This window comes from Pavona decussata, unplaced genomic scaffold (genome assembly GCF_977016875.1).
Source record: "Pavona decussata unplaced genomic scaffold, jaPavDecu1.1 SCAFFOLD_87, whole genome shotgun sequence".
NCBI classification, from domain to species: domain Eukaryota; kingdom Metazoa; phylum Cnidaria; class Anthozoa; order Scleractinia; family Agariciidae; genus Pavona; species Pavona decussata.
The window spans coordinates 3,397,719-3,423,552 of NW_028145504.1; the positions used below are offsets into that span (position 1 = coordinate 3,397,719).

The 25,834-nt window shown below is 38.4% G+C and overlaps 3 protein-coding genes across 3 annotated transcripts in view; 2 read left to right on the forward strand and 1 right to left on the reverse strand.

Annotated features, from left to right (window-relative positions):
• The window catches only part of LOC146474827 (catalase-like), a 164,635-nt gene that overhangs the window by 29,269 nt on the left and 109,532 nt on the right, over positions 1–25,834 (reverse strand). The window lies entirely within an intron of this gene.
• On the forward strand, positions 1,835–11,114 carry LOC146474828 (tetraspanin-5-like). The gene is made up of 8 exons (XM_085116546.1): positions 1,835–2,020; positions 4,188–4,376; positions 5,895–5,969; positions 7,351–7,446; positions 7,573–7,683; positions 8,709–8,759; positions 9,600–9,716; positions 10,691–11,114. Exons 1-8 carry the CDS (start codon positions 1,949–1,951, stop codon positions 10,769–10,771), a joined length of 792 nt encoding a protein of 263 aa, XP_084972672.1. The 5' UTR covers positions 1,835–1,948; the 3' UTR covers positions 10,772–11,114.
• Positions 21,320–23,012, forward strand: LOC146474829 (octopamine receptor beta-2R-like). The gene has a single exon (XM_085116269.1). The coding sequence runs from the start codon at positions 22,012–22,014 to the stop codon at positions 22,954–22,956; it is 945 nt and encodes a 314-aa protein (XP_084972395.1). The 5' UTR covers positions 21,320–22,011; the 3' UTR covers positions 22,957–23,012.

The window sequence follows — 25,834 nt, forward strand, 5'->3', positions numbered from 1 at the left end:
GGATGGCCAGTGGATATCCTTTAGCGCCAGATACGGTGGGTCATACGATGTCGGCCTTTCCAATCGTTATAGTCAAGACCACCCTGCTCTTGTCCTTGACCTTGCCCTTTCTTGTATCACGGTTCAAAGGCGGATTTAGGCGAGTGGGGGGGCGAGGGGGCCGCGCCCCCTTTTTTCTTGTATTTTAAAACGTTTTTGTAACCGTGTTTCGAGTGGTATGATGCACTCAATCGTTTTAAAAATCCTCTTAAAGTCTATCTTCCGAAGCCTTAACTTTTGGTCACAGAGTCACAAATACTCCTAGAATTGCTGTAAAGCAGAATCTCCATGAATGTATGGGATGGGGCTTGCGCTCAATTCAATCTCAATTCAATCTCAGCTCAATCTCGTAGCATTAATTATTGCTTTCAACTTGCGTCTCTCCTTGGCCTGGTGTAGCTTATTGACCCAATATCGTTTTTTCTATTAATCTATTTGGAGCTGACTTTTCTAGGTGGATGCCGTTTATATCACCTTGTTCTGACTCCATCCCTGATCTGTCTTGCCGACACCATCCCGGCAGCCGTCGTCCTCCATACTCGTGTTTCTTTATTGTTGTTCCCAGGCCATTGTCTTTTCCTGACCTCTCAGTTTGTCCTCGTTTGCGTTCAGGTCCTCTCTATCAACCTTCGGGTGAGATCTTTGGACTTCTTCTTCATATTGACCAACTATTAGTTACCAAAAAGGAAAAATTTCGATGTAAATCTTCCGAAGATAATAGCTTGTTAACTTTACTCATTATTAACTTTATTTGGTCCCGCTTTATAGTAGCTTAGTACATTCTTCACGTTCCGTCCAATTCCGGGGGGGCCCCGGGCGTCCAATGAAAATATACTGCTAATTCTCGCCAAATACAGAACGATTTTCTGGTTCCCAGGCATACGGATCTCTAAATCTCCCAGAATTAACCAACTTTGAAAACAATCTTTGATTTTTCTGATTCCTCTACAGTTCCGGCTAACCTTTACACAAAACCCGAGGCCAATTTTCCAAAATCCACAAAATTTTAGGGTTTCAAATTCACGTCGAGTTAAAGCACCATATGTTACACACGTTTACAGAAACTAACTGCAATTGCTCAATTTTGCGAAAATGTTAGTGTAATCAACAACCTCGTTCCCAGGGACTTTTCCCTAGCTTGGGGGCGGGGCGCCTCGCCCCCAAGCTAGGGAAAAGTCCCTGGGAACGAGGTTGGGGTAATCAACTTTAAATCTTAGTACCCCGCCCACCCTCCTCCCTTCCACGGGCAGTGCGGAGGAGACCGGGGCTGGAATCCTCGCCCGCGGTGAGCCAAATTTTCACATAGTACGTTATATCTTGCTTTTATACCGTAACTTACATTGTTCCTTTAATATAACAGGTCATTACAGTGCTCCTATGTGAAAATAAGGCTGATTCACTAAGTATGAATATTCCCTGCTGTCTTTGTTTCATGCTATTTGCATATATCCTTCGTGGAATAAAAACGAAGAAGGGGGGAGGGGAGAGGAGAGAGGAGAGAGAGGGCACGCTTGCCCGCAAACCCCACGATTTTTCAAAAACGCCCAAATGACATTTGACGCTTCAGTGAAATCATCTCCAAGCAAGTAAAGTACACCAAGCAAGTAAAGTACACAAAGCAAGTAAAGTACACCAAGCAGCTAAAGCAGGCCAAGCAAGTAAAGTACACCAAGCAAATAAAGTATATACCTGACCAAGCAAGTGAAGAAAAATTGCTGAATAGTTGAGGACAATATAAGTGGTTTTACATAAGGTACTAAGATTTCGGTGATCGTGACCGGAGAGGAGACTGGTACGGAGCTACGGTGGTTTCTATTTTTGAGTCGAGCACATCACGCATACGTCTGGAATTTTGAGTAAATTTGCTCAATTCTGTGTGCTTTTCCTTTGAGTTCTGCATCAAATCACGATGGCTAAGGACCGAACAGAAGTGAGCTGTTGTGTCAAGTATCTTCTCTTCTTTTTCAACGTGTTTTTCTGGGTAAGTTTGTTGTACAAATACAGTATACAACACGGTGGTTTGTTGACAAGTAAAGCGACCGCGTTTTGAAATTGAATACAGCAACACGAGATGGTACGCCTTCATCGTCTGACTGTATCTTAGTTTCCTTGTTCCTTTTATACTCTTTTGCGTTGAAGAAACTAGTTTTATATTTAGTCTAAAAGGAGTTATGAAGTCTCTACTTCCGGCCGTTTTAACATATCATTTGGAAAGCTTAACTTATACTGTATGTGTGTTGTACGTAGTTTGATAAGCTGCTTATAATTGACGTAGCGATTCAAGTAATGCCAGGTTCCCTTTTCTTCGACACACTCAAAGCATGTTAAGAAAGCTAATCAAATCCTTAATAAACGTGACTGTTAGATCTTTAATACTCAGATTACGGACCAACTGAGTGTCCCACCTTGAAATATCAATTATATTGCCCTTGGGACATTACGTTGTCATTTTGATGTGAAGAACAAGCTGTGTTAAACATACAAACTTCAGCTTAGTTTATCTGTCGCTTCCTTGCATCATTGTTAGGTCTTGTGTAAAGAATCCTTCTTGCACTGAAAGTTTTACTAGACAAGGAAGCCCTGTTGTACACTATTAGGAATTGTTTTATACATGTAACAAAAAATAACAAGACACTGACAAGTATCTACATGAAATATTTGTCTAAATGTAGCAAGTTTCTAAATGGCTTTTAGTATAGAATTCAAAGAAATGTAGTTGTAATGGAGTCACAAAAGTAGACATGATGTAAATGACCATGATAAAAAGATTTGGAACTGTATTATTAGTATTCCCAGCAACCAGTTTTAAATTTTCACCTCCCAAATGACGTGGACATGATTTTATCCTCCCAAGAGTCAATTCTATGTGAGAGTAAGCATGCCTCTTTTAGCAGGTGCATTACATGTAAGTGTTTCACTTTACTTAGGGCCTCATCATACGATCATGGCTAGCCTGGTAGGCGAGACGAATTTTGTCTTCTGTTCATATGGGAAATTTAATCCCGGTTACCGAGATTAAAAATGTCCAAAACGCCCCCAAAATATCCGTGGAACTGCGTTCCGACTTGTCAGCGACCTTGCAAGCCATGCGCAGTTTAAAATGTTTCGTCACGGACAGTCCCGGTATCCGGGCTAGAGTGTTCATCTGGGAAAAATTTCTAGCTCAGTTTCCGAGATTTTCAGTCGCAAAAACCAAGATCTCAGTAACCAGTCCAACCTGCCTTCTCATATGAACACATCAAAATGTTTGTAAAGAAAAGAGTGGCGAGGCGAGATCTTGTAAAGCGAGCCAGCCCAGTTGACTGGGCTCATGTGAAGAGGCCCTTAGATCCTTGCTATAGTAATTATAGGGCTGAGAGCATAACCCTCTTACAAGTGTATTTCAAATTTTATACCTGTGAACTTTTTCTGACTCAAAGGCGTGAGATTTTTATCCTGGGAGTGCGAGGATTTTCGAAGACCAGACAACTATATCCAAAGATTTTTCGAAGACTTGTGAAGATGCCCAAAGATTTCTGAAGACGTTCTGAATAATTCTGAAGTTCTCAAGAAAGTGATTATGCTCCATACAGACCTACAAAATCAGAGATTTCGGAGAAAGTACATGTATCATTATTTACTCATTTTACACAGACTTTTCATTTCTCGCATTAGTGTGAGGCTGATTTTTTTGTTTCTCCCAAAAGTGCTGGAATCTTTTCATGCGCAGGCCTTCAATTTATTCAAAGAACATCGTGGCTGATCTCTGTTGTTTCACTCCAAAGTGTCTGTTGATAGATGTACAGGTATATGGTTTCAATCAGTGACAGAGGCCAAGTATACCAGTGTCATTGACTCAAAAAAATAAGTCTATCATTTATTTACCAGCACATTTAACTAAGAACAAACCAGTAAAAAATACACAATGATGTTCTTTCAGTAAATTGAAATCCACATGCAATAATAATTATCCAAACGCTTTTGAGCAACACTAAAAATTGGCCTTAAAAATGCAACATAAGACGGTTATGCCCTCAAACCTTTCTGTTTTAAGGTATTGTTAGGTTATTATAATCAATTACTGTTATACACTAAATGTCTCTCAAAGCTGATCCCCAGATTCTGTGTGAACTAAGGTAAACATTAAAATGTTTCATTTTCTTTCTCAGTTGATTGGTGGCCTTACAGTTGGCATAGGACTCTATGCACGGTTTGAAAAGACAGCATATCAAGACTTCTTCAATGACATTGTTCTGGATCCAGCCTTTGCGCTGATTATTGTTGGAGGGATCATGTTTGTCCTTGGATTCACTGGATGTATTGGTGCTCTCAGGGAAAATGTTTGTCTTCTTAAATTTGTAAGTTGAAATATTCATTGACAGAAATCAATCTTCATAATTATAGACTTATTGTGAATGAACTGGTGTGCGCACGGATAGAGCGCGTGCACTGCGTAGAGACATTTGAATTATCGTAAGCATTTAGAGTTTCATATTAAGTAAGTTACGCGTACAATTGTCGTGTGTGCGAGATGATTTTGGTTGAGACGTTTTTAGGAGATTTAGTGCCAACCTCATTGCCATTTTTGAGGATTTTTTGGGCCGATTATCGTGTTGTTGTTTTTTTTTTAGAAGAGTCTTGTGTAACCACTTGCAAACAGGCCTGTTAAATTCACACCTCCATTTTCTGCGCCACTCCCCCTAGGAGTTTTGCCACATCCCATGGAGACTATTGAATTAACAATATTAAAAGTAATTATTATCATACTCTCCCACTGGAAATTTAAAGGAGCAGTGTCATTGAATTATCTCATTTTAGGTAAAAAAAAATTGCTAAATTTAGGATTGATTTTAATTTTTGTCCTGACTTCCAGTAAGACAAGTGGACTATGGTTCTTCAATGATGACCTGACTCTATTCGAGTGTATTGAACATGGGTGCAGATACCATGCTTATACCTGAATTGATTTTAGATCACCAATCATACAAAATTAAATCAAGTGCATTTTCAAAATATGAGCAATACATAGAGTCTGTTTTTACCACATTTAACTGCAAGAAAGACACAAGATAGTGCTTGGCATTGATTGATAAGACTTGTTCAAGGTGTACTAACAATTTGAAAAATTATGTGAGCCAGAAACTAAACTATGAGGAAAATTTAACAATGTGCAGTTCCAGAAAATATCCGTCCCCCCCTCCCACGGAAGGTCAATGGAAATTCCGAGGGGGAGGGGGGCTAATAGACGGAAATTTCCGAGGGGTTGGGGGGGTGTTCCTATGAAGAATTTATCTAGAAGGTAAGGAAATTCATGAAAAAATAGTAGGTGAGGCACAAAGTTGGCTGACAAGAATTTACATTCGCCACTGCGGAAAAATAATTATAATCCAGCACAAAAGCAGCTAACTAAGTAAACAAAACCTGACATTTAGAACTGGTTTATGCCTACCTATGTTGCTATCATGACAATGATGCACTGTTCAACCAAATTACATACATGTACCTCTTACTAACCGAGTTTGAGGTCATACTGTAAGTTACAGACCGAGTTTTTCCTCTTTGATTTATGTGCACGTGAGGATCTGTAACTTAAAGTATGGGCCGAGAAAATGAGGTTACAGTGTAGTAAGATATTTATTATGTCTCTGAGGTTAATTGGGCAGGTGGAAAGGAGACTTCCAGCATTTGCTGATTTCGGGCACCCAGGAAAGAACATTAATTTTTTAGAACTTAGCACTGACAACAACAACAATTTATTTTACAAATTCAATATCGATTCAGCAGTCATCAGAAACTGGGTTTGGCCACCTTCAGTAAGCATCCAGATAAACATCAACAATTTTACACAGCTATATCAAACTGAACTTGTTTTTCAGTTTTCAGTTGTCCTAGCCATCATCTTCTTTCTTCAGTTGATCCTGGCAGTGGTCATCTTCGTGTTTCAAGAAAAAGTGAGTGTTCAGCTGTATAATTTTTATATGTATGTAATGAATAATAATTTAAATACTATTTTTTTTTTTCTGGTTACTTACTCACCGGGTTGTCTGGGGTGAGTCCAGAACTTTTTTAGTTTAACCAGAGTATTTTTTGGTAGCTCACTTACTTCAGTCCACACAACGCTCACCCCAGACACTCCTATCTTTTGTATAGTGACACTTTGAATAGCAAAAATATATACGGCATCTGAATCAACAGAAAACTTGAAATAATATTAATGGTCCAGTTTTGGTAACAATAATTATTATAACACTACCAGTGAACGGAAACTTGTTTTACACTGTAGTTAATAAATAATTATTATAAAATTAAGCCAGGTTATTTTTATTAATTAGTTATTGTTAGTCTTGGCTGGTGAAATCAGATGTGTTACTAGCCACTGGGCTAGTGAGCTACATTGTGAAAAGTTAGTGTGACTCAAGCCCTGAGATGGCAAGGACAATGGATTGGAATACTTGAACAAATTACATATAGCCAGTTTTTTAAGTTTTCCATGTGTTTTGGGGAAATCAGCAAAATTGATTATTATTTTTTCCCACAATGTACATGGAGAAATTACTTATTTTTTTTCCTCTAGTGCTCTAAGAGCATTTTTATGTTAGTAAAAAAAAACTTCTTTATCAAATAAATTTGTCTGAGCAGTTTTTGACAAAAATACAACAAAGAAAATCTCTGTGATAAGAAGAAAACAAATCACAACTTTTTGTCTTTAACTTTGTTATACAATAATAATATTATTACTTTTTTGTGTGTTAGATGAGTCTGTGCTACCCATATGATACCAATTTTTATGGAACAAACTTGCCCAGAGTTCAAACAAACAGAGTTTGAATTCTAATCAGCCTGAGGGGTTAAAGGCCTCTGGGGCTTATGTATTTGCAGTAGTTTGTCAGTTATGATAAAGAGAAACAGCATTTGCATGTGTTGCGAACAAATGTGCAGTAAGACTCACAGTTGTCTAATATTAATAATAATAATGATAATGATAATGATAATGATAATGATAATGATAATGATAATAATTGACGTTCAAGCAACAATCTAGCAGAGGGGATTCCCACTGCTAAAAGGGGACACCTAACGTTCTAAAATACAATCTAATAAAAATACAAAAAGAATTAATGATAACTCACCCACATACCAACTACTAAATAAAAATACTACTAATAAACTGATATCGCAGAAGAAGCTCCCCAAAAAGATCCTTGCTTATCCTGAGTTTATATTAATTATAAATTATTAAATAAATCAACACACTCAGGATACCTTTGAAGGAACTTTATCGGAGATCTTTCTGCAAGATTAGTTTGTACTAAGATGTATCTTAAATTTTAGGTTGAAGACATAGTTGCGGAAAAAATACAAAACACAATTAAGAATTACAGAGACAATGTAGATTTGCAAGTTCTCATTGATGGAGTTCAGCAAGAGGTGAGTTGTCTTGGTTTGTTGTGACATGATAAACTTTAGTACTGATAATGTAATTTGATGTTGGGATTTAAAGGGTCAACTGAAAAGTTACGTCTGATACTTTGCACTCCATCTTGCCTCCTATAGTTTGAGTGCTGTGGTGGAAAAAACTACGACAATTGGCAGGACAATCTCTACTTCAACTGCTCTTCCCCTGGAGCTGAAGCTTGTGGTGTTCCATTTTCTTGCTGCCGAGAGGTAAGTTGCGTTGTAGACCAACTTTTAGGTAAAGTAAAAAGACACCAAATCGAATACTAGTCTGAATTTTTCGTTGCTTTTATCAAGAAGCTATTAAGCTTTTAATTTCTTATTTGTTAAAGGACAAAGAAAAAAAATGTAAGATTCTCTATCATTGTGTATGAAACATTTATTAACAGCACTTGGCTAACTTTCTGCCATGGAAGTTTTGATTAAGACAAAAAACAAAGTCAATGAAATGAAAATGTTCATGTTCATACAGTTATATAGTTTGGGTTTTCAGACTCCACTCTTCTGAGCAACATTCACGGCTGAATTTTAAACTGTTACATGTATGTAAATGTATATCAGACTAGTTGTGCAGTCAGGAACCTTTGGGGCAAAGTGCTAGCCTTCTATGTGTACAGATGTTCTTTGGGCTCGTCATGCATTCCTCCCCCATGAATGTGAGAGAGGACTGCATGACAAGCGTAAAGAGCATCTGTACATGTACATGTAGAAGGGTAGTGCAGTTTTGGATTGAAGATGTTTGTGAATTCCCTGAACCTTCTGCCTTCATCCGCCACTCAAAAGCTAGTGACTCACTGACCAGGCATGTGCAAGTGAGTTGCTCTAATCATTTTTATTGTGGCAGTCTTTAGAAAACGTCTGGATGCCCATTAAAAGCATATTAAAAACTTATAAAAAAAAAGTCACTCATTTAAACTAAGGTGTATGTCTATATATTTAAAATAGGGTTAGGTAAATATTAATGTGTTAAAAATGTGTATGTAAAATAATTACAGTGTATGCTAAGATTATATTGTTATTAAATATAAAAAAAATGACATGAAAAAACTGTTTTACGTTTTTCAAACTACCCAGTCTAAATGGAACTACAGTATTTTTAAGGGGAGTTCTACCTCACCCATCACTGAATAATACATGAAAGTGTGGTTTTCATCATCATCATCATCATTATCATTATCATCATCATCAATGTTAATGAAATTCCTTTTATTAACTAAATTTGGTTGTTCTTCCAGGATACTATAAACACACAGTGTGGTTATAACATCAGACGACCCAAATACACTGTAAGTGAACCAATTTGTTTTGTACCTTAATTAATTTGATGCTTAGAGCGGGCCTTTCCATTTGAGTGTTGTAGAGCCAAAACCAAAGTTGTAAATACTCTGTCTTATAACAAATGAGATGCAAACATAATGAACCAGTCAGAAGACCTTACAGTAGGTAATACAGCAAGCAAGTGATACTCGGACTTTTACTAGACCTTTTATAGGTAGACGTATGTCTTGGACTAAGCCAATGGCAAGGAAAGAACTATTGAATGCAAGAGATTCACGTAGCGTTGAACGAGACATGAATATAGGTATTTATACCTTTTAGCCATACAAAACGAAGGATATAAATGTAACAGACGGTATTGCAACATGCTAGAAGAATAGGTATTTTACAAGAAGAGTAAAAGTACATCCATGACCAATTTGCATTACGTAATGCTAACTGTTGACACAGTAACAACTGAGCTCAAGAGCGTCACGCTCCATTAACTGTGTTTTACAATTATGTTGTAAAACTTTATATTATTATTATTATTATTATTATTATTATTATTATTATTATTATTATTATTATTAGCAGCGGCAGCAGCAGTATCAGAGTGGTCTTTGGAACGGGTCATCTCTCTGCAGTTCAACTCAAACATGTCTTTCAATGAGCACTCTAACACCTTTCTTAAAATTCTGGCTTTTGCAAGGAGGGAGTTAAATTGTGACAGTTCGTTTAAGAAACCTACTGTATGCCACTTTACCCAAAGTCTTCTTGTATTTTGATAAAACCAAAAACAACTTAAAATTCAGTACATGCCCTCTAACTGTCTGGTTATTAATTTTTGTTGTTGTTTAATGTTTCAGGAAACAGACAGAAATAGGATTATTTACACCACAGGCTGTATAGAGGCTGTAAAGCAGTGGTTCAAGGAAAACATGATTGTTATTGGCGGAGTAGCAATTGGCTTGGCCTTGATGCAGGTGACTCTTTTTTACATTTCAATTACCTTTTGTCACAGAACAAGCAAATGAAAAACAATAACATGCCGGAACCTTATACATTTGTGAGTGCATCTGGAGCAAGAGCTCACTAGTTTGATAACAGTAAATCGCTCTGGCTGCATGTGCCCTCCCAGATACAAACCTGCCATACTATCATCTCTTCAGTGTTCATACATGGGTCATGGAAAACCTGGAAAGTCATGGAATTTTGTAATTTCAGTTTCCAGGCCTGGAAAGACATGGGTTTCAGTTGTGGGTCGTGTAAAGTCATTAAAAATTATGTTTGTGGAGAAAAAGCACTAAACAAGCATTCTTTTAGGGAAAAAAAGGAAGAAAATGAACAATTTTTAACAAAAAAAATCAACCAAGAAACAGATTTCAACTTAGTAAAAATAAACACTGCACATTTTGACACTGTAAAATGCAAATGCTTTAGCTTGGAAAACTTGAAAAGGTCATGGAAAAGGTCATACATTTTTAAGAGCCCCAAGAAGTATGAACCCTGTTCTTTGATAAAGACTTTACGACATAAATTGAACTGGCTAAAAGAACGGGCCGCTATCAAATTATTAACAGTAATTCCTATTTATGTAAAATAATTATTGGAACCATAGTATTAACAAAAGCTCCTTTAAGCTCCTTGGAGACCTACATGTGGGAGGGGCTTGTTTAATTTCAAAAATATACATTTTAGTGGTTGTTGCATTTATTTTAATTCAATCATTGTATTAGATACATGTACTTAAGCTGTATTTAGTGATCAGTAGTTCTTTGTCTTTCATGCTACTGAATGAATTTCTTCTTAGATCAACTAATTCATAGTTCATTAAATGCTTTCTTCTGAGATATTAGTATGTATGCTATTTGGGTTCGTTTTAATCTTTTCTACATCTATTGCATGCAACAGCATCTTTTATTTATGACTCATATCTTTTTCTCTTTCTAATCTGCAGATCATAGGAATTTGTTTTGCCAACAGTCTCATTACAGATATCAAGTTACAGATGGCTAGATGGGAGAGGGATGTCTACTAACAGATGAACCTGATGAATATGATCATTCTATCTATTAAGTATTACTTCAAACCAGGAAAATTTGTTTTCATTTTATATAATTACTACAGTACTTTATATCTACTGTATGTGGGAGTCAATTTCACATATGATCCTGTCTAACCTGCAAGCTTAAGCAAAAGTATAATTCAGCAAATCCCTCACAGTCCAGTCTTATTGTGGAAACCTCCATAGATTGGCCTCTTATTGACTCCAAAGGGAGCAAAATAAATATTATTGGTACCATCCCTGCTCCGTTATCAAACCCCTACTGATGATTCAGATACTTGGACCTGTCTGCCCCTTCATAACTACCGGTAGTCCATATTGAAAGGAGATTTTCATGGCTGTATTGTTGCTTGATTATGATATCGATAGTCTTGTTTTAAAAAGTTTGAGGCTTTAACATCAATTGTGCAGATGACAGAGCTCTAACAAATCTACCAGATAATATTGATATATTTGGTAATATTTCCGTGCAGTGGTTCAACTTGATTTCTTTTGTACAACTGAAAAGTCAGTGTTCTAGTTTAGCATTCCATTCTGAGGTATTCTTTTTAAAGATCCTTTAACATGCATTAACTAAGATTTTTTTGTAGTTAAGAAAAGGTACCAAAAAAATACATATACATGTAGATATCACAAACAAAGGAGAAAAAAATAGTTTTTAGTAATACAATCTGTATAAAAGGGTAGTGCAAAGGTTTGTAAAAATTATTTCCATAAACTAGCCACAGTGACATGACAATTCAATACTGATCGCTTGTGATTGTTACAAGACGGTGAAAATGGAGATTTTTTTTCAGCATGCCTTGTGCCACTTAAATGTCATGTTAGCAAGGATGAAGCAAAGCATACAGCTTTCAAGATGTTAATTAATATATTTGATTCACATACAAATTCAAACATCTCAAAAAAACAAGAGGTGTGGTTATGCATGTGCCATAGCCATAATATTTGGAGCCTACGTTATGAAATGAGCTTTTGCAGTTCCGTTTCAAAGCAAGTGTGGTTTAGCAAGTCATGAGGCCATGCTGTACAGATGGCACCCTGCTGATCTGTAAGTCTGTATTAGAGATATTTGACTGTACAATGTAAAATATTAGTTGCATGAAATATTTTTTACTTCATTTATAAAGACCCGTAACAACAGAAAGTGTCCATCCATCTTTGTTTCAAATGTTATGTGGCTGTTAACATCGCCACTTAAAACAAAACGTTCTGACTTGATATACCCCTATCTCTTTATTCTACATTCCCCTGGCTTGAGAGTGACCTCTTTCACTTGGTAACAGAAGGTTAGATGTATTGTTTTGCATTTAGTTGACAGAACGTATGTTATATAAAAACACCAATGGCTCTCACATTTAGAGTTGAATTGGAACATGTTAGTCTAACCCGAAAAACAGGAAGTGAGAATGCAGTCAGGAACTACAGTTGACTCCCAATAACTCGAACCCTCGCTAACTCGAACCTCACGCTAACTCGAACAAATTTTCCTTTCCTTTCAGGTCATTGTCAATATAATTTTACCCTCGATAACTCGAATTTCCGACAACTCGAACCTTTTTCAATTTCCCTTGAAGGTTCGAGTTATCGGGAGTCGACTGTAGTGCTACCATTTTGAATGCTTGATTTGCTAATTTACTAAGTAACTGGGAACAAGAAAACTTCTGAATTTCCTGATTATACACCCAGGCTAACTCCAGGACAAGAGGTTAAACTTTGTCCAAGAATCAACCTTTACAATGTACCTCCATCATTGGTAGCCTCTGTCAACTCCAATTTGATGTGAGAGCCACTGTTATGCAACTTTTTTGTTTTTCGTAGAATGTGATGTTTGAGATGCATGCATGCATTTTTATAGGACTTTTCATTCATTTCAGATTTGAATTTAGATTTGTGTTTAGTTAATAGGTAAACAGGAGGCAGGCCTCCTTGTGCATCACAGCTGAGCTGATAATTTCAAAGTGATTTTGTTATTGTGTTGGCTTGTTTGTAACTCTCTCAACTATCCCCTTTTCACTCACAGAATGCTGAGTTATTTGATGTGATTTTTTAACTTTTGAGTCTGTTTATGAAATCCTATTGACATGAAAGCTACAGAGCAGTAATGTCCCATGGTACTGTTTATTGCACCGTTTAAGTTGGTCCTAAGTTATAAGTTTGTAGATCAAATCCAAAAGTTTGACCAAATGAAAGTTACTGAGCAGTTCTGTTCTGTGGTATAATTTGTTCATTACATGTCTCTCATGCCTTGCCGTGAGAGACCTCTGCTAGCGGGGAATTTAAAGTGGTCCTAGTTTTGAGTCTATGGATGAAAATCTGAAAGTGTATAGCTGCAAGCTGCTAAGCAGTACTTTCCTGTGTAACTTTTGTTTGTTCAAAGTCCCTGGGTGCTTTGAAATTACTCACGCAATTTCTTCCTAAAAAGCACTCATTAACTCTGTCCAGTTATCAGCGCAAATATGTTATTCATGACCTCTGATTTCTGACAAAACTAGAAAAGTTGTGAAGTCTTTATCTTGGAAAAAGGAGCTTGAAAGTTTGGTAAATAAAAATATAGGGAACTTTGTTTACATCATTGCTACTTGCAATTTAAATATTTTATGCTAAACTTAGAAAAGAGTTGAATTCAGCTTTGCAAATAAGTGCTTTCATAGAATTTTTTGCTGTGTATTAACCTAGCCATTCAAAGGGGGGGGGGGGGGGGGGGATTAAGATGTAGTCAGCTCTGAACACGAAATGAGTGCTGAAAATGAGGTCTGAAAACCTCACTTTACACTGTCAAACATTGATAGCCAGGCACCGCATGTACACCACTTTGGTTCATGTACGTTTTTTTCTGCAAATATTTGGTTAGACACAAACCCGTTTGCCGGCTCAACATGGTAGATCATTTCTTGGGCTCATTTTGTGTTCAGATGACTTTGCATTGGTATGGACAATTGTTGCATGCATTTTATATAAGCAGAAGCATATAAGCCATTACATGAAATATATATCCAGTAAGATGAATTGTAAATAAAAGATTTTTTATTGAATATTTGATCTGGATTTTGTTATTCTCTTTTCATACTTGCGCATAATTTTGTGACAACATTTGGTTAGGTTTTACATTTCTTACAATGGTAAGTTGAGCGCCTATCCAGGTTAACCCACAGTGGGGGTGGGGGAGGGGAACATTTGAACCAAGCTGATATTTTATATGCTCCAATGCCCCACAAGTAAGATGGTCAAAAAAGTGGCTCCCTTTGCTTCGCAGGTAGAGTGATTTGGGCTTTCCAGGGTCACGGTTCGGGAAGTGTCATATCGAAATGACAACAAATGATGTCCGAACCTCAGATGAAAGAAACAAACAAACTGAACAAAACTCGAGTTGGCTGGGAACAGATTTTGGCGCGAAAAAGACTGCAGAACACGTGACTCTGAACGGAAGTGAATGAGCTTTGTTTACTGACTTGCGTGGACTTGCGTTACAAAATTACAAATTGTTCGACGGTCAAGAAAACATGACGAACCCGTGCAAAGTCTGCGGAAAACAAGACGCTAAAAAGTGCGGCAAGTGTCACAGAGTGTTTTACTGTTCGGTGCAGTGTCAAAGAAAGGATTGGAAATGCCACAGAGGAGCGTGCAGCTCAGGACTCCAAACGCAACTAAGCGCTCCATCGAACAACAACTCAGACGAAACAACCGCCAAAGCAGTATTTTGCCAGCCGTTTACACTCGAAAAGTTTATCCCGTACGTGGAGAAAATCAAGGACAATACTAAACGCTGTGCAATTAGCTGGGTAGGTCTGCGAATGGCTGGAATGATGGACATTGATTCATCGCTTGCTACTTGTTTCGTCTTCTACACGAGCGAAGGGCATGTTCGCGAACAGATGATTTGCATGGAAGCGCCTCCACCGTACGTGGATATCCTGCAGAAATTTATCGACCAGTTTCAAGCCCACGCCATTAGCATGTCTGTAGAGATAAGGTATAGAAATCCTCAAACCATGGCTGTGATAAAAGAAGGAGTGTTGCTTCAGGTCAGCGCTAAAGGGTATGACAAGAAGTTCTTCTTTGACCAGACGCGCGAGGGAAGGAGCAAAAGTGGTGTTTTGCTGTGTGTGACTGATCCTGAAGAATGCCATATCCCCCTGTTTGATGTTGCTCGCATCCAGTTTCATTGACTCTTATGAAAAGTGCCTGACTGTAATCATGTGTAACTTGTACAAAGTGTATAAACGTTAAAGACTCTCAAAATGTGTTTTCCGAACCCAAGTAATACACCTCAATACATAGACCTACACAGTGTTTGAGTTATCATTTGTTATGTTCTAACAGTTTCGTTGACTCTTTTTAAATAAGTTTAGATCACTCATTATTAAACAAACTGCTGTAATGTTATGATTCAATGTACAAGGCGTGTTATCTGGGACCAAGGAACCTCTGCATGGAAGGCTAATTTGCGATGCAGAAGCATGGCCCCCAGATGCAGGATTGTGTCAGATGGATGGGTTCAACAAACTTTCCGTCTAGGCTGATTTCACTCCGGGTAATCTGCCGGGCAAATACTAAAAATTCTTGCCAGGCTTTCGAAGAAGAAAAATGATGGTAACAGTAATCGCCCACAGGGTATTGCACGGTTAATTCCAGGCCTGTCTGCCTCCCCTCCCATGCCCACACCACCCCACCCTGGATTACCAGGACATTTGTCCATTTCATTTCAGAACTGCACGTCATAGTATAGGGTGCATTCTTTTGGGGCTATTCTAGCTATTCTTATTCCGGTTTAGGAATAACAATAAACGGAATTTCATTTTCCAAAAGAACGCTCCTAAAATCTGGAAACGGAATACCCATGGCGGAGGTGACCTGAGAACTACTATGTCTGCGTGCGCGAGCGTTCCCGCCAAAAATTTCCCAAAAGAACGCGTATTCTGTCTATTCCGAGTCTGTTCAGTAAACAGAATGATATTCCGTTCATTCAGAAAACGGACTAGCCCCCAAAAGAACACAAATACCGTCTATTCCGAGTATACCTATTACTGAATAGTGAGGAGAATAGGGAGGGGAGGGAAGGAGGTACTTCTCGGAATTTTTGGTGGGGGTGTGCGGATCGGTTACAAACCCTGACCCTATTTCAGAGCAAAAGATGTAATTTTCCGGCCCCTTTTTTCAGACCTGGGCTCTAAAATTCGTACCCATTTTCAGACCAGGTTTTGTGATCGTGTGTTAGTTCTGAGTATCTGCCGTATGTTACTCGTATACTATAGAGAGATTACAGTCAACCCAGGTAACGCATGAACGATATTTTTGAAATTTGAACGGAGTTTTGAAATTTACATGTCAGTTTTGAAAATCGCCAACGAGATTTCAGAGTTCCCGTATAAATTTCCCTAGCTTATTGACGGTATAAAGCTATGAATTTTTCTTTACATTGCAAAATTGAATATTTCAAGAATAACAATTGTTTCCCAAGTATTTTGAATCTTTTTTTCAGTCAATGCGTCTTTTTCGGAACGATTTCCAGAGAAATGTCCAACATTCCATTCACAAGTCGGACATTACAAAGAGAAATTTGAATGTTCATTTAATTCTTGGAAATAATGTTCACGCGTGACCTGGGTTGACTGTAAGCACCACGTTTACGGCAAACGGCAAACGGCAGAAATGCCCACGTGACCATGTTTATCCTTCATTTGCCGCTCGCTGTTTTCAGTTTCTCAGAAAAATTGAGTGTTTTTGCGTTAGAATTAAAGGCCAGAATTATCTTGTACTATTTTCATCTACGTACTCATATTTTCAAGAAAACATAAACGCGAATCTCACGTTTGCCAGTTGCCGTAAACGTGGTACTTAATCTCTTTTATGTACCCTTGTGTTTTTCTCGGATGTGACCCGTAGTACTCGTGTTGTTATGGCGACAGAGCTGGACTTGGATCCAGACGATTGCATATATTTTTACGCTCCCTGACGCACGACTGACGCAGTTAGGGAATGACACAGCCTCCCACGTTGATAGAAACGATCGAAATATTGCACAAGGTGAACAATATGATCGTTTGACCTTTTCTTTCTTACCTCATTACTGGGTAATCAATTGAGCAAACGGGCAGAAGTCATGACATATCCTTTGTATACACATTACAGATGCAATCAGAAGGTCTTTTCAGAAGTTGACGAAGCTGGCGAGCTCTGCCAAGCCAAAAAGGCAAACGAATATTTTTACGTGACAGAAATACATTCCAGTCCTTAGCGAGCCCCTTCACTTCAGAAGGTAACCCATTAGTCGGTATACGATATTAAGTCGCACTTACATTTGCGTCTCACTTGAAAGTCTGGCCTTTCTTGAACGAAACCGAAATTAGGCTGAATATCTTCGTGTAGTCATAGTCCAGTAGGTGGTGCGCATACTCGAGTATACTGTTTATTCAATAGGGAAATTTGTTCATCGGCAACGATGAACCAAAACGATCGCTTTGCACGTGCGTTTTAAACTTTGGTACATTTCTTTGTCGTCCTCTGCAAAACAACAACGTGAAATGACCGAATTCAAGGTTTTGCGGAGAACGTGAGCATACGACGGTGAATTTTTCATTCTCTTTCTTAACTTGAACGCCATTCCTACCAATTTGGTTCCTTGGTAGTTCGCCGTTCTTGTACAAGATGAACGAGTTGAAATAATCGCGAAGTAGCTCAATAAAATGAAGTTATATTTTCAAGTGACGTTTTTTTCCCTCGCCGTTGCTTAAATTCCTATTTTACCACGATGCTGTAGCATGTGATCTTAACTATTGAGTCTATGAATGAAAATCGCGAAGTGAGGCAATTCAATAAGACGAATGTTTGGTTTTACTGAAATGAGCTGATAACTAAAGGTAACTTGTCCACCATCATGATGAAGAGATCATGACCGAATAAAGCTGACCGGTCGTCACTTGAAAACATAACTTTACTTCATTGGTACTACTTCGCACTATTTCCCCTCGTTCAACTTCAACAGAAACAGCGAACTAGGAACCAAATTGGCGGGAGTGGCGCTCGAACTAAAAGGAGAATGAAAACTTCACCGTCGTGTGTTCACGTTGTCCACAAAACCTTGAAGTTGGTCATATCACGTTGTTGTTTTGCAGAGGACGGAGAAGAAATGTACTAAAATTTAAAATGCACGTGCTGAGTGATTGTTCTTACTCACTAAACCTATATATTATTTTGTGGTCTTGTCGTTACCGTCGCCGTTGCTTAAAGTGCTTAAGTTCCCTCCGCTGTCGATGGGCCATCGTGTTTCTCTTCAGTTTACGGCGGCCAAGTTACTTTATCAACTCAGTTGTTAAAATCAACCTTATGTTGACGCAGCACTACAGTTTTTTTTAGAAACTAACTCCTGTTATGAATTCAAATAAAAACAAACGAGTTATACTTTTTTGAGGTGATGTTTATTTTGGTCTAACTTTTGGGTTTATGCCTCGAGCCGAAATGTCTAAATTACAATTAAAGTGTTATTATGGGCGTTCAACTCACTCAAGCTACTGCCAATCCTGAGGTGAGTGTTATTTATGCTCTGAAATTTTTTTTTTTTATCAGGCTCTTGGTAGTTCGGTGTATTTCTTTAATATGACTCATTTAAATGAAAGTCGCTGAGTTAGTTTGGGTTGTTATTATTCCGATGCATGTGCCTGTACGGCAAAATCAAAACTTTCAGATTTTTCCATATCAAAACTACAGTCGACTCCCGATAACTCGAACCTTCAAGGGAAATTGAACTGAAAAGGTTGGAGTTGTCGGAAGTTCGAGTTATCGAGGGTAAAATTATATAGACAATGACCTGAAAGGAAAGGAAAATTTGTTCGAGTTAGCGCGAGGTTCGAGTTAGCGAGGGTTCGAGTTATCGGGACTGAGTCAACTGTAGTTTCTTTTCTACAAAATCAGCGTTCCAGTTTTTCAACTAGCTCATGGAGAACTTATTCGTCCTTTGCCGGTGCATCACAACTTTTTATTTCGCTGTGGCCGAAATCCTGCCCAGTACACTGGAAATGGCCACAGGGACAAACGAGCTTTTCAAATGCCCCACAGTACGGTAGTAAAATAACTGATAAGTTTATTTCTTCGTTTCTGGGTCAAACTAAGCTACAGCTAAGTCCTATTTCTCAGTACTCCTTAGCCAAGATAGTTAATAACAAGTTTATCATCTTTGCCGATGAACTTATCATTGAAAGGAAGTGACGGGGAGGCGAAAATCGCGGGGCACGGGGCCGTCAAATGCCCCAGGGGAGACTAATGTCCGACCCCAAAGCCCGGGGTAGGGGGGGGGGTGGGTGAGCAATGCTAAATAAAACACCAAAAAGGCAAAAAATGTTTTTTGAATGTGTGTTATTCGAAAGCGTTTCCAAAGCAGATGACATGAGCGAAGCAAATCAAGGAAACTTTTCTCGTGTGCACAGCCTTTGATTTTGTTCGGATTCTTAAGACAGTGATTGGTGTATTGGGAGGTCAAATATAGCTAAATATGTCGGTGAGGGAACAGAATGGCACCATAGAGCTTACAACGAAATTGCAACTATTTTTAACAAGACTATATAGAAGCTCAAAAAACAATTATGTTGGCCCCCACTTGTTTGGATTAACGTGATCAAAGGCCGACGGTATTGCAGTATCATTTTCATTGTATTTTTGTCCAGCCAGTATTCAGCATGATATTTATGGTTACACTTTTCAATTAAAAACGTCCTGACAGCCAGACGAGATATTAGCTAAGTAAGCAGTTCGAGTCACGTAGCGTTTATATCAGTCCGCTCAGTGTTTTCTATATTGTTTTGCCAAACGGTGAAAAGGAAGGAAAAACACTCCTTTTCATATATAGTAAGTTGAGTGCAATATTGTAAAATAATAAAAACAGCAAGGTAAATGCAATGTGACGTTCCTGGTGACGTTATATAACGTATTACTAAACAAATAAACTAAACAAAGACTCACAAGACAATTCGTCAAAAGAGAAGGGTGAAAAACAAAAAGAAGCTCCCGCACGAAATCCTTTACAAACAACTGACTTACTTGACTTAGTTCCTCATCTCCTCTGGGAGAATAGGGCCGTCTTTACAAACAACAACTACTTAGATTTGTTGTCATTGACTTGGTGGAAACAATGTATTATTGCTTTTATTTTATTTTATTTTTTTGGGCTTTTTTGCTTGAATCTAGTTATGATGGCACTCAGTAAACAGAGTTGTCTGCACCTCTCCTTTTATAGTTCATATAAAAAAAACCCATCCGGTAAAACCTCCCTTTGGTGACTTAATTGGGAAATCGAACTTTAGGTTATTATTCCCTCGTTGTCTTAAATTGTTCTTTTAGCCGGGTTACTAATGACTTTACACTGAACTGCATGTGCTTCGATTTACTGAAAGATGAAAAATGTATTAAATTGGTTTTTGCATGATCAGCCAGTCTGCGTAAAGGCTAGTTTCGCCATGATCGTTAATGATCGCCAATAACTGCTACTCTATCAGTGTTACAATAATGGAGCGATCGTCAGTGATCGGAAATTAAGCTATACAAGTGTCAACATTGAATAATTTCGTTGCTCTATCGCTCAATCGCCACGCGTAAGGAATTTCACTGTAATTGCTGATCACATGTACTGTTTTAACGATCAAACGATCTCCGGTGACTTAATGTGGGAACCAGTCTGGAATACAAACTAACGTAAACGAAAGAGTTACGAGAAAAATAAACAGTGGGGAATACCTAGATTAGATATCAACGGAGTAGATAGACAGGGTAATTAAAAGTTCTGTGTCCACGTAAAGAGATTGCAAAGCTGGCGTTTACAGCCGGTTAACTAATGGTAGCCCCCGGCTCTTCAGAGCAAATGATGATCATCAGGGATTCAGGGCCCAGTTGTTCAAAATCCTGCCGGATAGCGTGAACTTTGCATATTGAATTGGGGATTAAGAGAGCCAATCGGAAATATGAAATTTTGCTCAATATTTTTCTGGCTTTCAGTGTGTCCATGTTGTAAGTCAAGACCGCAGTCATCCTTCTGTACTGGATAGAATCTGAGCCACTGATTTTATCTTAGTTGATGCGGACTTATCCCGGAAAGGATCACCTAATGTTCGGGGCGTTTGGACAGGTTGTTCAACATTTGGTCAAATGTTGACACAGTTTAAACGGGCCTTTAAATGCACCCTTATCCCTATAGAAGATTATAACGTTCCGTAAACTAACAAATAAAACAAAACAAAAACAGAAAGCTAAAACCAGAAACATATTGCTCAGTTATAAAGGAGAAGTTTAAAAAAAAAACTGTATATTCCGGCTTACAAAACTTCCTTCCCAACGTCTGCATTTCAATATTAATGGGGATCCGGAGATCCTGGGGGAACTGTGTGCGGGCTTTTCACTACGTTGTTCGTAACTGTACTTTATTTGAGTAAAAAGAACGAGACATGAACCGTACTTTAATTTCTCCAAACCTTGTCAAGTTGTGGTCTAGATTTTGGGAACAATCCTTCATAGTAAAACAAGAGTGTTGTTGGCATCAAACACCGCAGTTAATACTCGCTGTATCAATACACACATGCCAGTAAGAACAGACCAGTTTGCTTTAATGTGTGCACGCGTAATATATAAATGGAACTGCGTTTTCAGATTGATTTTATTGCTAGTTAATAATATAAGTACTAAATTCTTCTTCTTCTCTTCTTCTTCTTCTTCTTCTTCTTCTTCTTCTTCTTCTTCTTATTATTATTATTATTAAGTTATTAATTGAATGTGCTCTACAGTACCCGTATCCTTATCATTTTTTGATGTAATTTTGACGGGAGTTACAGCTTTTTAACTGTTTTGAGTTACTTTTCAGCAAAACAGCATAATACTTTATTGTTTCGTTCACTATTTTTAAAACCTAATTAATGGCCTCCATGGATAGCAGGCGACTTACACGCGAACAAAATACAGAACTTTTAGTCACATATCAATAATTGCTTACGTCTAAGTTTGGGGCCGGAAGCAATATTCTGTCAAACCGAAATTAGTGCTTATTTTAAACCAATGATTAATGAGTTGATAGTGATTGACCCACAGTGGTTGTTAGCAAAATAAAAATACGTTATCACGACAGAATTCCGCAATTCTTGTGCACTCGGGGTTTGTCCGCGTTGATGTGCTTTGGGGTATAAGATACCTTCTCGACTTGAACGCCAACACGAGCAACAACAAATAAGACAAAGATGTGGTACTGGATTTTAGCGTGGTCACTGACCATTTTAACTGTTGTTGGAAACGGACTCGTCATTTATTTGATTATCAGCCTTCCTCGCCTTCACACTACACCAAACTGGTCCGTGCTTTCGCTGGCAGTTGCCGATCTCTTTGTTGGAATGACATACTTTCCTCTTCTCTTCGCCTTAAACATAGACAATTTAGAAGGACCTCCAGTGAGCGTTGAGCCATTTTACCTGGTGTCGCGTACGTTCCTCTACTTCTCGGCCACAAATCTCTTCGTCATGATTCTCGATCGCTATCTGGCAATCGTCCATCCACTCAAATATCTAAGATTTGTGACCACGAAAGTGGTTGTCATTGCAGTGACCATAGCATGGATTTCACCGGTACTTCTCTACTCCGTACCTTACGCAATGAAAGTGGGAAGCCGATTTCTGTTGGTCTTTAGAGTATCACTTTTTCAGTTTCTACCTATTCTCGTATTTGTCTTTGTAACTGGACAAATTTTCCTCATCATGCGGAGGATTTCAAAGAGGACATCAAGGATTTTTGCGCAACTGGCTTTTAATCACGCGGCTCCGAATTCCTCTGGCAATGCGGCCATAATTTACTCCGGCCGAGAAAGCAGGGCTGCATCAAAGATGACGGTCGCCATTATTTTCTTCTTTGTTACATGTTACGTGGTCGAGAACTACAAATGTTTTTGTTTTGTGTTCGGCATGTGCAAGACAACCGCAGCCCTCGAACAAGTTATTGATCTGCTTTTTGTGATTAACTCGGCCGTCAATCCTGTCGCCTATGCGTTCTTGAAAAGGGATATCAAGACAGTGTTACAACGAATGCTGACTCGTCGTGAAATACGCATTTCGAACACACCAGATCTAGACATTCAAGGGACAGAAAGCGCTTCCAGCTCCGAACAGAGAAAAGAAGGAATCATGTTGAGCTAATGCTTTATTTTTCTGTCAAATTTTACTTTTGTGAATAAATATTTCAGGAATTTTGACACGGTTTTTGATTTTCATAAGGTGAAATTTGCGTGACCCGTGCAATTCCCTGACTCTTTTTTTGCAACCTTATTTGTACAAACATTCCCACCTCGAATTTATTGTGATCTTTATTGGTCAGTTATGAATGTTTTTCTTTGTATTTGTCGCGCAATTTGGAAGCTTGCACTCGTCTCCAACGTATTGCTTGGCTAGCCATGAATGGGTGACGTTTGTGAATAAAAGCGTCAAGTGGGCCATTTTCGAGGATTATTACGCGAACAAAACAAAAGATCCACATCATAAACGCCGAGGGAAGCATACAAAAGGCCCACGCAAGTAATATTTCTGATTAAAACGACAAATACCACCTCCGAAATGGTTTGGGTCTGTAAATAGCAATACGTTTGTTTATTTTTTTCTGGAGTTAAACGCGCAAGGCGCAAACGAAGTCGAAGACAAAAAAACTGAAAGTGAATTATATGAAATTCATACATATAAGACCACACCAAACACTACATATCAAAAAGAACTGTAACAACGAATATCAACGTAGCTGCCGGGATGACAGACATAAACTATATGGCCTTTTTCATTTCGGCTAAGGCGCCTTCGACGATATAAAAGGTAAAGACGTAATACGAGCCAGTAAGTGATCCACACGGCCGGAGCTTAACCCGGTTTCAGTAGCATGAAGCAACTAGGAGTATTGCTACTCCCCCTGGATAGGATGCGGCTAACCCCAGCAGTGTGTCACCGGCATGCACCCATTCGCATACTTGGTTCCGGTTGTTCAAAGAGTTGATAACTTTATCCGGTGGATAAATCGCTAGATCGAGGGAATAAAATTTACTTGAGCTAATACATTTTTCCGCTGGATAAAGGTAACTACTCTTTGATCAACTGAAGTTTCTGGACTAAGGAAATGACACAGCAATGAAGAGACCAAACTAGCCTCCAACCGACGACCCTCCGACCTTCCGATCGTACCTCCGATGTGCTAACCTAAACACCGACCTCGCCTTCGCACCATCCATATATTTACCCGTTCTTATTTCTGTCTAGGCAGCACCTTCTGACCATACGTATATGAAAGAAAATGATTGAAACCGCTCTGAATACCGGACGAGTTCAGTGAAATATACGTACAAAATGGAGATTTGTGAAACGGAGATAAAACATTAACGCGCGAACGGCAACATAGAATGAAATCATAGGAAAGAAAATCGATATAAGTCATAAGACAGTAGCTATTTCCACCATTTTCAGCTGATTTGAAAACGAATGATAATGCGTAAATGAGAATATGAATATTTGAAACATACAATGTATCAATGTGGTGAAAAGACCCGCTTCTAAAATCACAGTTTCCAAATATAAACCGGCGATAGAAAACCGATACGTGTGGACGTCCCAGGTAATATCAATATCAATCACTGATCTGGTTATTATTTGCCCCGCACGCTGTTCGAATATATTGGAGCATGCAAACTATAAAGTTCGTAACACGAAAATTCCAGTAATATTAAACTGTTTCATGTGTCGCTTGCGAGCTTTCAGTAAGCTTTTCAAATGGCATCTTCTGTTCTTGTTAGACATTGAAAAAAAATTTTTTGTCTGTATCCTCTGTCAAGCCTAATCGGCAATATTAGACAAATATATTTTTTACCGTGGAGGGAAGATATTGCTATCGTGACCTTCCTAACATTTTGACTTCTATATTTGCGTTCTTTGACCTTTGCTTTCCTTAGAGTTTTTCACTTAAAAGCTACAGGTTAACAATAGAAACATCTTCGAACTTTCCTTCGAAAATCGATGCTAATCTTCGGAGAGTGATCGGAAATATTTCGGTATGACCTTCGGACAATCTTCGAACGCTTTCATTCCCTTCGGTATATCCTGGGCGCTCGTTCACATTCCTCCTATCATGATTCTCTTTTAACAACTTGAAACGCCATGGTGTGACCTGTATAAGATTCACGCCAGCTCTGTGCGTTCCTCAAAGTCCCGAAAACGTTTTTGGCCCGATAAACTATTTTACTTGCACAATGTTTGTATCTAATTTTTGACCATTTTGATAGCTTAAAAAAATACATTGGGCAAGTTTCCGCTAGAAAACTGTTAGCCACAGATAAACAAACACACAAACCACGCGGTTTCTTGGCAGTGTCCCAGAAACATCCCTGAAATTCGAAAAGAGAAATCTTAGCTAGTATCTTAAGTTATAACTCATGGTTTGTTTAGATTTCTGACGCTAATCGAATTCCGCTTTTTCCCACTGGCAAACCCTGTATAACGTCCCATTTGTCCAATTTTCAAAATTATCGAAAATCTCGCTGCTCTTCCTGACGCCTGGAGCCGGTAGCCTTGAACAAAAAGCGCATGGGCCTCTATGCATTTCGAGCTGCTAAGGACGTTTTCACGTCGCGACGCAACAAGAAAAGTCATTTCGCTCACCACGCAGTTTTCTCTCTTTTCCACTGCTCCGAATATTTTTTTGTTCGTAATCCATTTTTTCTTGTCGCGCCCGCAACATGGCACTCAACACCGCGGAAGAAAACAAGAACGCATGAATAGTTGAATTCATTTTTTAATACTAGATGAGCCTGCGTCCGCAGGCACACCAAACATTCACACAGCTATATGTTTCATTGAATCTAATAAACTATTATAACGAAAAAATGTGTTTTCCTGCAAGCAGAGGTTCTTGCTCTAAGTGACAGCTACCGATCCTAACTCTCTATTGTGATCAGTGTTTCTTCCAACAGATTCCAATAATGATTCCCAAGTCGTACATCTTATCTAATCCATGTTGTTTCATACCAACAACAAGAAACGAACT